The sequence below is a fragment of the Magallana gigas genome, chromosome 3, assembly GCF_963853765.1.
Source record: "Magallana gigas chromosome 3, xbMagGiga1.1, whole genome shotgun sequence".
Classification (NCBI taxonomy): domain Eukaryota; kingdom Metazoa; phylum Mollusca; class Bivalvia; order Ostreida; family Ostreidae; genus Magallana; species Magallana gigas.
The window spans coordinates 12830344-12846811 of record NC_088855.1 but is presented as its reverse complement, the minus strand read 5'-3'; the positions used below and the strand labels follow the sequence as shown (position 1 = coordinate 12846811).

Below are 16468 nucleotides of genomic sequence, written 5' to 3'. Positions count from 1 at the left end.
GTATTGTCTACTTGACTGTACGATATCCGACCTGATTATTTTGTTGAGTGCAGTTTCGTTCCATTTAGAGTTGTTAACTATGTAATAGTATACATCAGTTACTATTGAAAGAATAAATTGTTTTGTGTACAAATTAATAATTTGTGTGTTTGTACATTTTGAGCTTTGTTGTTTTGTTCTTTATACCATTCATATAGCAAAATTTGATGAAGTTTTTAAATACTATAATTTATTTAAAACATTCCGGTTATACCTTAACACTTAATAATATTTTGAATACCTTTGCACCAATTACGATAAAATACTTTGAAACTACATGTCAATGACATTACTCTAAAGATTTTAAAGGAGGAGGTCCTAGCAATGGTGACTAAAACTCTTACTATATTCTTAACTAGCTAATGCTCATTTAAGACAGCTGGTTTGAAAATGAGTTCATTTTTCTTTTTTCTTTTTTTCTTTGCTTGTCAAGAATATTCTCCAAACGTTAGAGTGTACAGGCACAGAGGTGTATTAACAGAATAAAGAAAGAACTATATATGATAAGAGTTCAATTTGGCCCCCATAATTCGCCATTTCTTAAGTGTTTCGGGTACAATAAAATGTTAACTAATTTCTTAGAAGAGTTGATATAAAGTATATTTTTCATCCATTTATTTGATTTATTTGCACTCACTGGCAGTATATGACGTCAGAAGTGACGCCATTTCTATAATTCAATCAATATCAGCCAAAAATTGACATTTTTCTTATCTATTTACGAATGGGAAATATAGAGCGCATGCTTGAACAAGGAATTTTTTTTTTGTCACTTATCAGTCATCTCTGATTAAAATATTTTATTTGTTCAAGAATGCGGTCTGTGTTTTCGGAAGGAAAGACTGCTTGAAAACAAGCTGTTTTACGCTAAAAATGCAAAAATGGCGGGAAAAGATTGTCTTTACAATGTCATATTTCTAAATTGTGGGCACTTGAACCAAAATGAATATTATGTAAACTCATCACATACATATCTGTACTAAGAAAACAAAGAATGATAGTAAAATGATGATGTTCATTTTAGGGGGCCATTTTAGGCCCTTATCATATATAGTCCTTTGAAATTTGAAATCATTTGAAAAGAAAAATAAAAGATAACCCCTAGCTACCTAAATGATATATTATTAACAATACCTTTGGAAGAACCATACATATTATCCGTGTATGATACACACATGCATAAGAAACTTTGGTGTGACTTTTTATAACTCACTTTTAAACTTTTTATTTTTACTATTGAAATTTATTTCATTGGCAGAGTTCAAAGCTTTATCAAAGTCAAATCTATTTTGACAAATTGTTTGATTCGTGTGACGTTGGCCAATTGCAAACCCATCTGAGAGCATATGCCTTTGGTCATTATACAGCATGCAATGAAAGCACCAAAGCAATACTCCATGCATTCATTTAAAACACACAATTAGCCTGTTTATTTTAGGTGCAAAATTTGTAATGCTGAGATGTCGGTAATATTTCCCGTAAAAACAACCAAAAATTGTCTTTTTACTAATTTCAAAGGATTAAATTTAAAAAGGCTCTAATTTTAAATTGGTAAAATGATGTGATGAAAACCAAATTAAATTGACAGGAAGAATTTTCAGGAAGGATAAAAAGAAAAAGCAGAATATTTCCTTAAAATGAACTTTATTTTATGAATTAAAAGTGGAATATTTTCCCTTTAAGTTACGGGAAGATATCTCTAGAATTTTTTGACGCATGTTGAAAGCAACACGGATGTATTTATGAAACCTTTGACCAAAAATTAAATACGAATTGTATTGCAATTGATTTTATCTTTATATAACTGTTAACATTAAAACAAAAAATCAATCGATCTGGTTTTCAAGTTAGTAGAAGAATAAACTTTGAAAAATGTATATTAAAAGGAAAAGGTCTGGTGATGTAAACAACATGAAAATACACGAATGGTGACTAGATATAAGTTGAAAGATTTCCCCAAATAAGCTTTAATTTATGTCAATATTTCCGAGTGAAAATAGGGGAAACGCAATATCATTATCATGATAATGGCATTTTTACCTTTTAAACGATTCCAACTCTTCATTGGTTCGTGTTTTGATAAACAAAATCAACAAAATATAAATTGGAAACTCTGTATTAAACAGTCCTTTTTAAAAAATGGATATACCTGTACTTTTAATTGATTAAGCCGGAAAAAAAATAATATTAATATTAAAAAAGAAAAACCATCAACAAGTTGGCTCAAAGCTTAAAACGTTAAGGAAACTCAAGTGGTGTGCCAAACATCGCTGCAGTTCGAAAAAACAAAGGGGTTTGGTGGGCTATTATTCTTCGTGATTCCTATTATGGAAAAAATAGTATATACCATAAATCTTACAAGACTAGCGGACAAAGTTTATACAAATTAGAAAAAAACACACTCTATATATAAATAAAAAAGAAAAAAAATACATTAAACTTGCCTTCTTGAAACATATTTTGGGTGGTGTGAAAACTGATTCATTCTTAATTCCCAAAGTCATGTTGTAGAAACGGGTCAAAGTAAGTGAATCTACAATAAGAATGAGAATTACATGAATGTGATGAATTAATTTAGTGACAGCATTTTCAATAAAAAAAAATTCAAGAAACAATATGCCATTTTTTTCAAATGGTTTAAGGAGCAAAAACACAAAGAGATTAGAGACGCAACCCGTCAAGACCTAGATTAAAATTTTGACCTATGCTCAGGTAATCAAATTTTTATACATGTGTATTTGGCTTTTTCCCAACAGTGATCACACAGCTCTTTGGCCATCTAAGAAAGTAAAAAAAATTATAATCCTTATCAATGAAAAACGAAATCTCTCATACACCAGAATATTGATACAAAGTTTGTATTTCCATTAGTTAAGAGTGCTGTAGTGATTAAAAATGCTACATAAATATTATTTATCACAAACATTACAATGACGCTGAGTGGACACGGTTGAGATTTCAACCCAAGGATATGGTGGTTACGGAAGCTTTGCATATACCTTTTCTACATTAACTCTTGTTTACTTAATAATTATCATATAAGATTCAGTACCGTTGCAGTTCATTTCCAGTTCAACAGGAGAGCAGCTTTTGCCAACAGTGTAAGAAGCATGGCAACGCTTGCCCGCAACCATATAAGTGTTCAGCTTAGTGATCTCAGGAAAAACTCCCATGAAAGATTTCCGTACCAACTTTCCTTCTACACATATATGTAAAAAAGAAACGTTATCACAAATGTGCATAGACTAAATGTCTGATAGGTTTTTCAATGTTCTAATCTTAAAAATCAGTTTGCTTTAAATACGTGAAAATATGTATGATATATAATTTTAAGAGTGGTTGCTTGTGGTCATATTTAGACTATATTGATAACCTGAAGAAAAATGTTAGCTCTCTTTAAAGATATGGTAAAATATGTAAACTTTAAAGCTAAAACATGTGAATTGTTTTTCACTGAATATTAGTTTACAAATTCAAAAATAAAGAATTGATAGCAAATCTTATGGCTAATTCAACATTGTTATTACTAAACCTCTTCAAGGGTTCATACGAGTACTGTAATTATGAAAGTGTAATAATTATTAACACTCAGTGGAATGACCTAAATTCTTTCTATGAAAGTGATTTCAGTACGTTTTACATAAGACATGTACGTTTTACATAAGATTGCGTTTTTGATTTTAAACCAAATCTGTACAAACACGTGTCATGTTTGTGAACCGTTTCAAAATATTTTTCCTTTCAATATATCATATAGCATAGAAAAAAGGAGAGAATACCTGTCTTGTAAATATTAAACGATTTTATAAATCATGCAAACATGTGCTTTGTTTTTATTTGCCTTCAATATATTATGAAGCGTACTTTAAAAGTCGACAAATCAATTGAAAGTTTTACATATATTGACCAAAAAAATTAGTCAAACCTGCAAAGCAAAATTCATGAAAAGGACCTGCGTACGACACGTTACACACCCCTCTAGACCACATATATGACATATTCTGAAATTACGAAAAAATCCAGGCATATATCGTTCAATAATTGTTTTCTCTTTTGTTTGATGTCTTTTTTAAATTTTAGATTATGAAATTATTTTTTATTTATAATTCAAACTTTTGTTTATTCATAACCATAGAAATAAAGAAAAAGCTTTTAACAACATTCTATTTTTTTATTACATACAAAATAAATTTCAAAGTTTCAAAAGGCATCTCTACTTGTGACTTTAAAACTTAAATTCACTTACGGCTCGGTAGTCGTAAATGACGTCATATCCATTGTTTATTGTATTATCAAAAACATGGAAAGCTTCTCGTTTGGTCACAGCATCGTAAGACGTATTCTGGAAATACATTTTTTATATTGTATTGCTTAATTTTATGATGTTGGAATGGGCTTATAATTATCTCAATACATTATATGATATCCCAATCCCTCCAGAAGTAATAGAATGCGATAACAATAATTTGGGTTTTTTTCCTGTTCATACAACGTCGGCTAATTCACATACCCGCTTATTACATTATATAAATAAAATACAAATATGTGCTACTTTTAATCAACGTTTACGCCCAATGCAGTGTTACAATTACTTAACTTCTATTATGTCTAATTGTAAAAATAAAGTAATTTTTTGTAGATTTCAACTTTCCTACACAATACATATGTGGGCCAATTATATACCTCACAGTGTTGTTGTAAGCTTTGTCAATTGTTATTAATGTTCAAATAACATGAACAAATCAGTTTTCATAACTCATAAATATTCATTTTTAAACTGAAAACAATAGATTGAAGAATATACCGGTATATCCTGCATTGTTATTTGATATTAAATCATTCATTAAAAAGTGAATATTGATTGTGTAATCGAGATCAGAGAAAGATTCAATATATTACAATAGCTGGGAAAGTGTCTAAAATTTGTATCGTAAAAAGCATAAATTTAGAAGGAAAATAAGGAACAAATGTTGACAGGTAAAACATTGTTAAAGTTGTTAAAACCTCAGAAATAATAACTTTAAAAACACAGATATACCTACTTGTACAACATTCCTTCCTCGAGCCCCAGGGACAAAAGATAGTTCATCAATATAAGTTTCTAGCTGAGAAGGAATACAACACTGAAACTGAACTGTCTCCAGAAATGATGAGGCAACCAATGCGACTAGTAAGAAAATTGTATACATTTTGTCAACTTACTAAATGCAAGGACGAGACTGACCGAGCTTTTAGTTTATCTAAATTTAAATATGACGCTTTCAGTCTTACAGACAGACATAATGTTATTTCCTTGTATTTTATTTGGGAAAATTGATTGGAAGGGCATTAAATGAATGGTTCACATTTCCTGTTAATTTTTGTTCTAAAAAATTGAAATCATTTAAAGGGGCCTAGACACAATTTGAGACCAATTTTTATGTATAAAAACATGATAGCGTCGATATCAGTTCTTAAATTGCCATTAAAGTTACTATAATGTACGTCTCCTTTTGAGCAGGTGTAACGAAGAATTTTGACCCGGGTTGAAAATTGACCCGGGGGTCATTTTTCCACGTTGAATATTGAGACCAAAGGTGTTGAATAAAGACCCTAATCCGTTGAAAATTGACCCGCATCGTTGAATTTTGATCATGAAACCGGTTCAAAATTCAACAGCAAAGAAGCACAAATTAACGAATCAATATTATAACTTGAGTTTATTTAATTAAAAAAAATTTTTATTTATTTATTCTTTAGATTTACATCTTTCAACGTGGGGGGGGGGGGGTTAAAATGAGACTTAAATAATTATGAATTTACATAGTATCATAACTATTTTATTCATAATAAACTTATCGCGTATAATTGATGTTTTATGTGATATCTATATATTTTTAAAGAAGTATATGTTTTTTAATAATATTAGTATACATGGTTACACGTTAAAATATTCAATTCCGTAAAACTCTTTTTTTTTTAAATTACAATACGTCATATTATTTAATTTTGGTTTTACATTCACCCAGTAAATTGAAACTTTGATATTGTTCGTTGTAAATTTTCTGAGTGGGTGTAAATAAAAAAAAGTTACAGTTTGTCATATTGAGATTTTTGTGTTTGCACCCACTCAGTTTGTTAAAACTGTGACTATCTGAATTTTGTATTCACACCCATCCAGCCAATAACAGTTTACAAAATGATGATATGCTAACATGATTGTACTCTTTCATGAACAATGCTGTAGTAACTATATCTTGAAGCCGATTTTTGGTGTTTTATTTGTTCCGTTAGAATTACTTCTGATGTAACTAAATATCATCAAATCGCAAATTCTTCTAGGCATTAACAATTCTGCTTCATGGAATCTGTAGCAAGTTAGCAACCTAATTTTTGTACAGGATGACAATAGAATTTTGCTTTAACGTTTCTAAATTGCTTTGATCACAAAAATTTATCATAAATTTACTAACAGTAATTGTTTTCGTCAATAAATTGGTAAATTGCATTTTTTGAATAGAAATGAGTAGTAGAAGATCATACAGCAGCGTTGGAGTAGATGAGTGACCTTCCTTTCACTGCCACCTACATTATTAATTTTATTCAAACGTGTTAAATGTGTACATATATATAAGACATGAGGTACTTGAATATTAAATAATTATCTGAATATTTATCATATATGATTGTATGACATATTGTTGGTAGAATTGTTCACTCACACCTATATTAACAAACATATCACCTTCATTTATACCTGCAGAGATACAAACATAAGAATGAGATTTTCATGATCCAGCCCATTTGAAAAGAACAGTAAATAAAAGGGAACTGTATATAAAGTAAAAATACAGGTATAATACTTAAATAGGTTTAAACAGTGTACCTTAAGAGAATCAAAAACGCTTTGGAGATCTAATATAAGTATAAACATGGGAAACAATTATATGAAAAATCAGAACTACCATAAAGTATATAGTTCATATAAAATGGTACACTAATGTCAATAAGTTGTTTAAAAAGTTCGTCTCTTTGTTGAGTGTATCTTGGATTCCAGGGGAAAAATCACATTTCCTTCAGATTCAGACCCACAGTATAAACATCGACTCACATCAGATAAAAAAAAAATCCTTAAATAAGTAAGCTTTACTAGCTTTATTCCGTAATTGACGTAAAATACTATTTCCTATTGTCTTATCTGAAAGGTTTGTAGGCTCTAGGTATATTTTGTTTTTGAAGTTTTGACTTAAAAGAAAGATAAAGTTGATGAAATTTTCTTTTCTGCATGAAGATTATTCCATAATTTACATGTAGACGCGCGAAACAAAGCTATTGTAATAAGTATATAGTGGTAGATAGTAAAAAAACTAATTTGATCTATGATTATATGCATGTTCAGTAAGAAAATATGATTGAATTCAATTTAACATATCTTGTGGTGCTAAACCATTTATATTCTTGTAGAATATAATTAGTTTATGGTTATCCCTTCGAGAGCAAGGTTTCCAAATTAAGCTCACTATATAAATTATTTTAGAAGAATTAACTATTATCCCTGTCACTGTCCTGGTTGCTTCAATTTGTACATGTTTAAGCAATTCGGATTTTTCCTTGATACAGCTGCTCCAAACAACATATCTATCAGTTTTATACTTTTCGCATACCTTTTCATGTATATACCATTAATATAATTAGATCAACAATCCTCCGACTGTATATTTATATGCAAACCTACTTGTTTTTAAATTGATAACATTTTTGCTGTAGAGGGTATATGTTTTTAATTTTGAGAAAATATATTACGTCAGTTGCCTGTGTTTCTAATTTACAGGTAAATAATAGAATTGAAAACTCAAAATAATAGAAATAAATTGCATTTTTAAGAAGAACTATTACTGTATATGCAGAAAATTGTATGGTGCTTCAATAAAGTTAATCAGACAAGTTTATGAAAAATTATTTTTAAGTCGTAAAAAATTAAAAACATGTGTAAATATGTATATGCTGTATATATACGTATAAAAACCCCCCAGAATATATGAAAAAGGATAAAAATATGACAACCATTCATTTATTATTTTGTCAGTGAAATATTCTGACTTCTTCAAATTAAGCATAGGTATCTGACATTATATCCTTTTGTCTTGATATAAATACATGTATATATATACCCTTTACCCAATAAAGCAGTATAGAGATTATATATTTTCAGTTATTAGAAAAATATACAACGTCAGGTGCCTGTCGAATAGAGCTCTGTTGAATTGCCTTAAAAGTGACGATAACGGGCAATATGTTTGTTAGATATATTTATCAGAGATTGTGACAAGTTTAAACTTGAAATTCTGTCACATGAGGGAATGAAAACCATGTCATCTATGTCAAAAAGTATTCTAGCCCTACTCGCCTGCTCCATTCCGAATCAAACGGTCATCTTCTTAGCTTTATTTACATACATGTAGTATTGTAATAATAAATGGATATCATTGCATATTTTCAATCTAAACATTAAATGATTAATTGGACATATCAGCCTAAAAGAAATTAGCCACGTCCGCATAAGTATCGGACAGTATGTACATTTTAAAACTGAAACTTTCAAATATGTGCATGATTGTACATTTAAACCGTGTAGAGTAAGTTCCAGTTCAGATCAAAACTCTGAGGTTTGGGTCAATTCTCAACAGGATCAATTTTCAACGGGTCGAGGTCATCAGAGTTTAGAAAAATCTTTCTCATACCGTTGAAAAATGACCCCGGGTATGAATTTCACAATTTTGGTCTCAATTTTCAACGTTGAAAAATGACCCCCCGGGTCAATATTCAACGTTGAAAAATGACCCCCGGGTCAATTTTCAACCCGGGTCAATATTCTTCGTTACACAGGCAGTCACACCAAAATATAAAGTTAGGCATTTTTCCTTTATTTGTTACATGCAATTTCGATACATTTAGACAATTGGTCTACTTCAGTCTACCGAAGGCTCAAGAATATGTATACTGACCTATGGCGTCGTGGATCCATCGTGTATTTTCACTGAACCCATGCCATGTTTTTGTCTGTGTATATAGTTTATTTTGCAGTTGTTGAAAGGTCTATAAATATTTTCATCACAAAAGCAATATTTAATACTTATATTGAACATCTGGGCTTTTATATATGTCTAAAAATATCAATTGCATGTGCAGTAAAACACGCTTGTAACAAAAAATCTATCTCTCTACTCCACATCTTTTCTCAATTAAATTGCTTAAATGATTAATTATTGAACCAACGATTGCAGTAGTTCGATGTAACGGAAGTTTTGCATGTTTCCTTTTACTTGTGACTCTTATAAAATATCAAACAAGGAATAACAAAAATCAAAAATTGTCATTTAAAAAAAAACAATCGTTAAGAACTTTTCAAACGTGATAATTCGATTTAAAACTATCACTTTTTTTTATTCTCAAAGTCTGAGACGTGTAAAGATTTTGATTCTGTATATACACATTAAGGTAAGGAACAATATTTCAAACCAATGTATGGACCCATTAAATAAATTCAACAACTTGAACAATAGAAATAAAGTCAGATAGAAATAAAGCTGAATATCCATAATTTTTTTACGGCATTATTATTGTATTATGATGACCTATGTATATATACAGGTTCTGTGAATCATTTAGTAAGGTTTCATGGGTTTGATTGGCTGAAACTTTGTGTTGTGTATGTATAGTAGGTAGATCTCATGATGTAATTTAAATGGTTGCTCTCTGTTTAATGCTACAAATACCAGTTACTATCATCTCGGAAAATTCTGCTTAACAGAGATATTATAATTTTAATTGCTTATGTATGTATTAATATTTAAAATAAGTTCTTTGTAAATCTGGGTAAAAGTAATTGTAAACCAAAGAGGAAAGTTTTTTATTAATATTCCGAAAACAAAAAAAATTACATAAATGAATGTTTCATAACAGGGATAGGATAAAAAAAATTAACAACAATTCAACAAAACATCCAATTGCAGGCAACTTTAGATGCCGGTATATAAAAGAATAACGAACCCCGTAGAATAATGACCGTGGGTCATCACCAGCTGTTGAATAATTGGATATTTTAACGAAAAAGACATTTTTCGTTAAGGGGTCATTTTTCTTCATGTAAAACGTGATCAAAAATGACCGAAAAATGATCCCCGTCGTAAGAATAGATATGGGTTACCCAATATCCCAGATATCTGACTTTGAATACTCAGCCGATTTTAAAGTAAAAAAACACCGAACTTGTTAAGAAATCGCTTTATATAGTTTTTCATATCCATAGCAAACACAGTTATTTTCACGCAAAATGATTGTTAACAGTTAGATTGCTTCTCTAGTCGACATATGGCAGGAAAATGACGTTGCACTAACATAGAAATCTGCAGAACTGTACTTGTTACTTTACCATGAATAATACTAAACAACATTTTATATAGCTTTATTATTTTAATACAATATTTCAATTACAAAAGTTTTGCACAGCTTGCTGAACTTTATTTTATAGAGACTTTACAACTGCATCCGCAACAAATAGTCCAGGTTTACACGGGTGAGATCAGAAATCTGTGCAGGTGTTGCATAATCATTACGTAATCAAAAAAAGAAAGAAAAAGCATTCATACACAATGACTAATCAACATTTCCTTTCATAGGGGATTGTGTGATTATTAACGAACAATAATCATTAAAGTTATAGTTATGTTGTAACACTATACGCAATATTCATCGGCTAATACATTGTCAATCAACGAATGACGATATTTTCGTAAAGAAGACTAAGGAGATAGGTAGGGTAGGAATACGAGTACTTCTTATTTACATTTCTGGGAGAAAGGGATTTTAAAAAATCATTTTACGGTAATTTTGTTTTCTTCTGCGTATTACATATATATATTTATATTCTAAACATTTGTTGTTATGTTGAACATGTATTTGCTGATGATGAATAAAACTTTTTTTCAGAGCAATGGTACATGTATGTAGAGTAGCTGACTATAGTAAAAGATCTTGATAGATAAAAAACACTGATCAAATACATGTATATTAAAAAAATTTCTGAAAGCGTTGATAAAGAAAAAAACATTTAAATTTAGTTTACATTAACAATTTTATTCTCTACGCAAACAGTTTCAATCACAATTTTAATTGAAAGTAAATACAGCGCATCTATGACAACCGTGTAGGAACGGACTGAAGTATAATGTGTTATCTTAGAGTTCTGAAGGAGGCTATGTGGTCAACTAATTGATCATCAGATCTGTTTTAGACTTAAATTTCAGCTTTAAAATTCATCAATTTCCCACATCCTTGTACAGAGCTCGTCGACGCGGTTTACCTAAACCACGTTGCAATTTGGACCGTGGGTGCGGAAAATACGGGATCTGCGATGCATGTATTGTATGAATAACCTTCAACACTATTTGGTGGCCAATTAAATCGACAAATAAGAGCTTATGTGGGGATTTTAAAATCTTCATGAAAATCTTCATAAATACCAAAATTAGGGCAAAATTATATCCCCGCCACTCCCCTCTCTCACAAAAAAAAAGAAACAAAGTATACCCCATTCAACTAAACGGTAATTCATTTTTTATAAAGTTTATTGTCAGTGTAGTTTCGCTTTACTTTAATATTTTATCTTGTAGACAACATGCTAATGTCATTACCTGCTTAACAGTTTAACTAGTTTAATAGTATGGTACATTCACATGGCACAAAATTGATTGGATACAGGGGTTTTCAGGGACGAATGCATATTATTAAAAAGTAACATATTTATTGAATTGAGTAAGGAAAATAATGGAAACTTGGTTGTACAATTATATATCATGTAATTTTAATCAAAGCGGCCTTACAAAGATAAAACACAGTATAAGGCAACGCTGTTTACTTTTATTTGACACAAAAGAAGCATAAAGTAAACAGATACACTCTCATCAATCTTTCTGGTCACAAGATATTAATTTTAGATTACTTTATTAACAAGGCGTTAGCATTTTTAATTGATGAAATGATTTAATAAAAAGTCAAACCAACGTGAAATGAAGATACATACAACAGGAAAAAAACAGGAAAAGCAGAACTTTTCCTTGAGATTAATTTCACTTTTTTGATAGAAAAATGGAATATTTCCCCTTATAGTTACTAGAAGATATCTCTAAAATTTATTTGACACGTGTTATTATCAACAAGTTAATGTTGATAGCTTGTCTAACCAACATCAAAATACATTTAGCATCGCAATTTATTTTATCTTTATCTAAATAATAATTTGCAAACATGAGAAAACTCTAAAAAAAAAAAAAAAATGAATAAAATCTGTTTTTAGAACCAATCTGGTTTTTCAGTTAGTAAAGGAAAGCATTGAAAAAAGTTAATACGTTTTATAACGGTTAATGATTTTTGATTTAATTGATTTAAACAAAACACACCGGGTAAAAATTATGAGTACATCTATTTAATCAAATTAAAAGCAAATAATTGATCAATTTATTTAATACCTCTAATACAGAACTAAATTAATAAATCAAAATTTAATCTTCATTTTTTGTTGTTGAGATTATAGTACGAAAAGAGTGATATCCAAAACGAGACAGACATAAACTAGAAATAGTTTACTAAAGTCATTTCAAGGAAAGTTAAACAAAATTTATTGTTGGCTAATATTTTTCATATTTGATTCTTGTTCTTACTGGGTTCCTAATGTTATTTTTACTATCATTTTCAACCCCAAAATATTCCTGTCAGATTAAAATATTTTTAAATCTCCAAACTTCAATTGTTTACTTGAACGAACACAGTCCAACAGTTTGGTTGTGAAACATTCGATGTATCTCTTCAAGTTTCAATGCAAGTTAAAAAATAGATGCTTTGCTAACAAAAATTACCGGAATGGTAATTTTGAATTTTTTAAGTGTTTGGAGGAATGTTTTCATGTTTTCATATTTTATTTATCCACAATAAATATTTGTTTTCATTAGTGTCAATATCATGGGTAAAAATGTATTATTTATGAGATATAAAACCATGAAATATATGCTTTATAACGATTTGAACCTTTCTTTGATGATAGGTTTGTGGTTTATAAAGAAAATGAACAAAATGTAATAAAAACGGAAACATGAGACAGTTATTTTTTTTAACGAACAGTATATACACCTTATTTATATTGCCAGAAAAAATCTAAAATCATAACCATAAAAAAGAACCATCAACTATTGGTCCTAAACAGAAGATTTAAGGGAACTGTCCACGCATCGCTGTAGATCGATAAAACAGAGGGGTTTGGAACGTTTTTGGTACTCGTGATTCCTATTAAAAACAATTATAATATTAAGTATAAATCCAAGAGGACTATGTGTAACAGTTTATACAAATAAGATACTATCTCTATGCCAGTATAATAACACAAAAACAATATTTCTTGCCTTTTTAGAACATATTTTTGGTGGTGTGAAAACTGATTCATCTCTTATTCCTACAGTCATATTGTAGAAACGCATCAGATTCAGAAAATCTGCAATAAGAATTGTGATGAATTAATTAAATGATTGAAATTTCAACTTAAAAAATCAATAAACAACATACAACTATTTTCATTAGTTAAGAGTATTTTAGTGATTTACTTTGTATACATGTATATTTCTTACAAAGCAGAAAATTTGCAAACACTGAAAGTGGGCTGAGACAGCTAAGAGTTCAAACCCAAGACATGGCAGTTACGGAAGCTTCAATATTTGTAAAAATTTTCGTGCTTTGTATATCACTTTTCTAAATTTTGGACAACTCTTGTTTATTTGAGAGTTCTCGAATATTTTCAGGAACTTTATTCACAGTACCGTCGTTTTGTCTTCTCAATTCAACAGGAGTGCAGGTTTTGCCAACAGTGATGGACCAACGGAAACGCTCGCTCGAAATCAAATATGTGTTTAGTTTAATGATGTCTGGATAAACTCCCATGAAAGATTTTCGTACCAACTTTCCCCCTATATAAACATGTAAAACAGAATTAATAGAAATAAAATTTGTAAATATAATTCATGTTAGTACATGTACATGCACATGCATTTTATTGTTCTATTTTAGGAATAAAGAATCATGTTTTGAATATTATCATATGATGATTTTGATCGAGACGTGATCAAGTCCAATAAAGCCCGAAGGGCTTTTTGATAGATTTAATCACACCCCGACCAAAATTATAACCTCATAATATTCAAAGAATGATTCCTTATTACTTACATTTATATAATTTTCAGCACTTGAACAAATAAAAATTTAATATATAATAGGAAAACCCTACTTGCGCCCAAATTAAACGTCATTTGAATTTATTGGACTGCATAGTACAAAATCGATACGTAGTGTTAGCACCTGCAAAGACACTGTTTACCCTGCCTCCTCAAGGGTTTATGCAAGTTTATGATTATTTCCACCTAGAAGAAAGGTCTAAATCCTTTCTACAAAAGTGATTTTCATGAACGTTTTGCATAAATTTGAGTTCTGATTACAAACCAAAGTCAGCGAAATTGTTTAAATTCGAGTATTTTTTTTTGTGTGAACTGTTTTAGAATTTTTCCTTTTAACATATCATATAGGACGGATAATAACCCTAATGTAAGAGAAAAACAATTTAATAAATTATGCAAGCATAAACTTTGACATTTTATTCCTTAAGGATCAGAGATAGTACTGTAAAATTTAATTTATTAAATTAAAATGTTCTCCTATATTTATAACAACAAAAAATATCTGACCTGTAAAGCAAATTTCATGAAAAGGACCTGCGTACGTTACGTTACACACCCCCTTGGCCCACGAATATGACATATTCTGAAATGAAGAAAAAGTCAGGTATGTAACATTCAATATTTTTTCTCTCCTTTGTTTGTTGTCTTTTTTATTTTGGATTTTTTGAAATATAGAATTATTTTTGTCTTTTAAATCAAGCTTTTGTTTATCAATTACAAGATAAATCAAATTTTTAAAATTATTTTTATTACTTACAAAATAATTTTTATGCATCAAAATGCAAATCTGCTTGTATTTTTAAAACTAAAATTCACTTACGGCCCGGTAGTCGATAATGGCGTCATATTCATCGTGTATTGAATCACCAAAAACATGGAAAGCGTTTCGTTTAGTCACGGCATCGTAAGACATGTTCTGAAGAAACAATTTTTAAGATTGGCTCGCTTAATTTCATGACATTGAAGTCTGACTATAATAAAATCACTACATTATAGGATTCCAAGTCCTGTCAGAAGTAGAGATTTGCAATAACACTATTTTGGGTTATTTTCCTGTCTGTGCAATGTAAGCTTATTTCACATACCTGCTTCTTTAAATATAGATAAAATACCAATATGTTCTACTTTTAACCAACGTTCGCGGCCATTGCAGTGTTACAGTAACTTATTTATACGATCATTTCTAACTGTAAAAATAGATGAATAATTTGTAAAGTACAATTATCCTACTCAATATATCTGTGGGACAATTATATGCATAACAGTATATTGTTGTTGTAAGCTCATGTAAGCAACGCCTGTTGTTATTTATTTTCAAATACCATCATTACAAAGATTTTCATAGTATGAATTTTCTATGCTGAAAACAATAGATGAACATTTATCCTATATTGTTATTTGATCTTAAAGCATTAATAAATAATTGCACGTTGATTGTATAATTGAGAGCAAAGAAAAATTCAGTACATTATTGATAACTGGGAAAAAGTCTATAAGCAAATGCAAATGCAAAAAAAAAAAATAAATTTAGATAACGAACGAATGTTGACGGGTAAAAAATGTTAAAGGTGTAAATAAATTTGAAAATACACATGTACTTACTTGTACGACAGTGCTTCCTCGACCCCCAGGAACAAAAGACAGCTCATCAATATAAGTTTCTAGCTGAGAAGGAATGCAACAATGAAGCTGAACTGTCCCTGGAAATAATGAAGCAGTTATTGCGACTAGTAAGAAAACTTTAAACATCTTGTCAACTGACCAAATGCAAGGACAAGACTGACTGAGCTTTAAGTTCATTGTCCACTTTAAATATGATGCTTATAGTCTTATAGACAGGCAAAGTGTTATATCCTTGTATCTTATTTGGAAAAAATGATTAGAAAGGCCATAAAAGGAATGGTTTACATTTCCTGTTTGATTTTTATCATAAAAACTTGAAATCATTAAAAGGGGCCTAGACACAATTTGATTACAGATGAAGTTTGTATATGTATAAAAGAGTGTACATGATAGCACCGATATCAGTTCTTATATTGCCTCTACAGTTATTAGTTCTCCTTTTGAGCAGATGTTCATACAAAAATACAAAGACTTTTTTGTATTTGTTTCGGGACATTATAAAAGCATCTTTTAATAATGATATTGATGAGTTGACTTTATTCATGTCTAGA

At 29.7% G+C, this 16468-nt stretch overlaps 3 protein-coding genes across 3 annotated transcripts in view; all 3 read right to left on the bottom strand.

The window, feature by feature from the left end:
- LOC105342864 (glutamic acid-rich protein) overlaps nt 1-16468 on the bottom strand; it is a 79468-nt gene that overhangs the window by 50755 nt on the left and 12245 nt on the right. The gene's annotated exons all lie outside the window — the stretch shown is intronic.
- LOC105342871 (uncharacterized) lies at nt 1705-5304 on the bottom strand. Its single transcript, XM_011449942.4, has 6 exons — nt 5082-5304; nt 4286-4381; nt 3965-4040; nt 3092-3238; nt 2484-2572; nt 1705-2361 (listed from the first exon to the last, which is right to left on the bottom strand). The coding sequence occupies exons 1-6, from the start codon at nt 5226-5228 to the stop codon at nt 2278-2280; spliced, it is 639 nt and encodes a 212-aa protein (XP_011448244.2). The 5' UTR covers nt 5229-5304; the 3' UTR covers nt 1705-2277.
- On the bottom strand, nt 10370-16101 carry LOC105342872 (uncharacterized). Its single transcript, XM_020073190.3, has 6 exons — nt 15897-16101; nt 15115-15210; nt 14802-14877; nt 13884-14030; nt 13473-13561; nt 10370-13356 (listed from the first exon to the last, which is right to left on the bottom strand). Exons 1-6 carry the CDS (start codon nt 16092-16094, stop codon nt 13282-13284), a joined length of 681 nt encoding a protein of 226 aa, XP_019928749.2. The 5' UTR covers nt 16095-16101; the 3' UTR covers nt 10370-13281.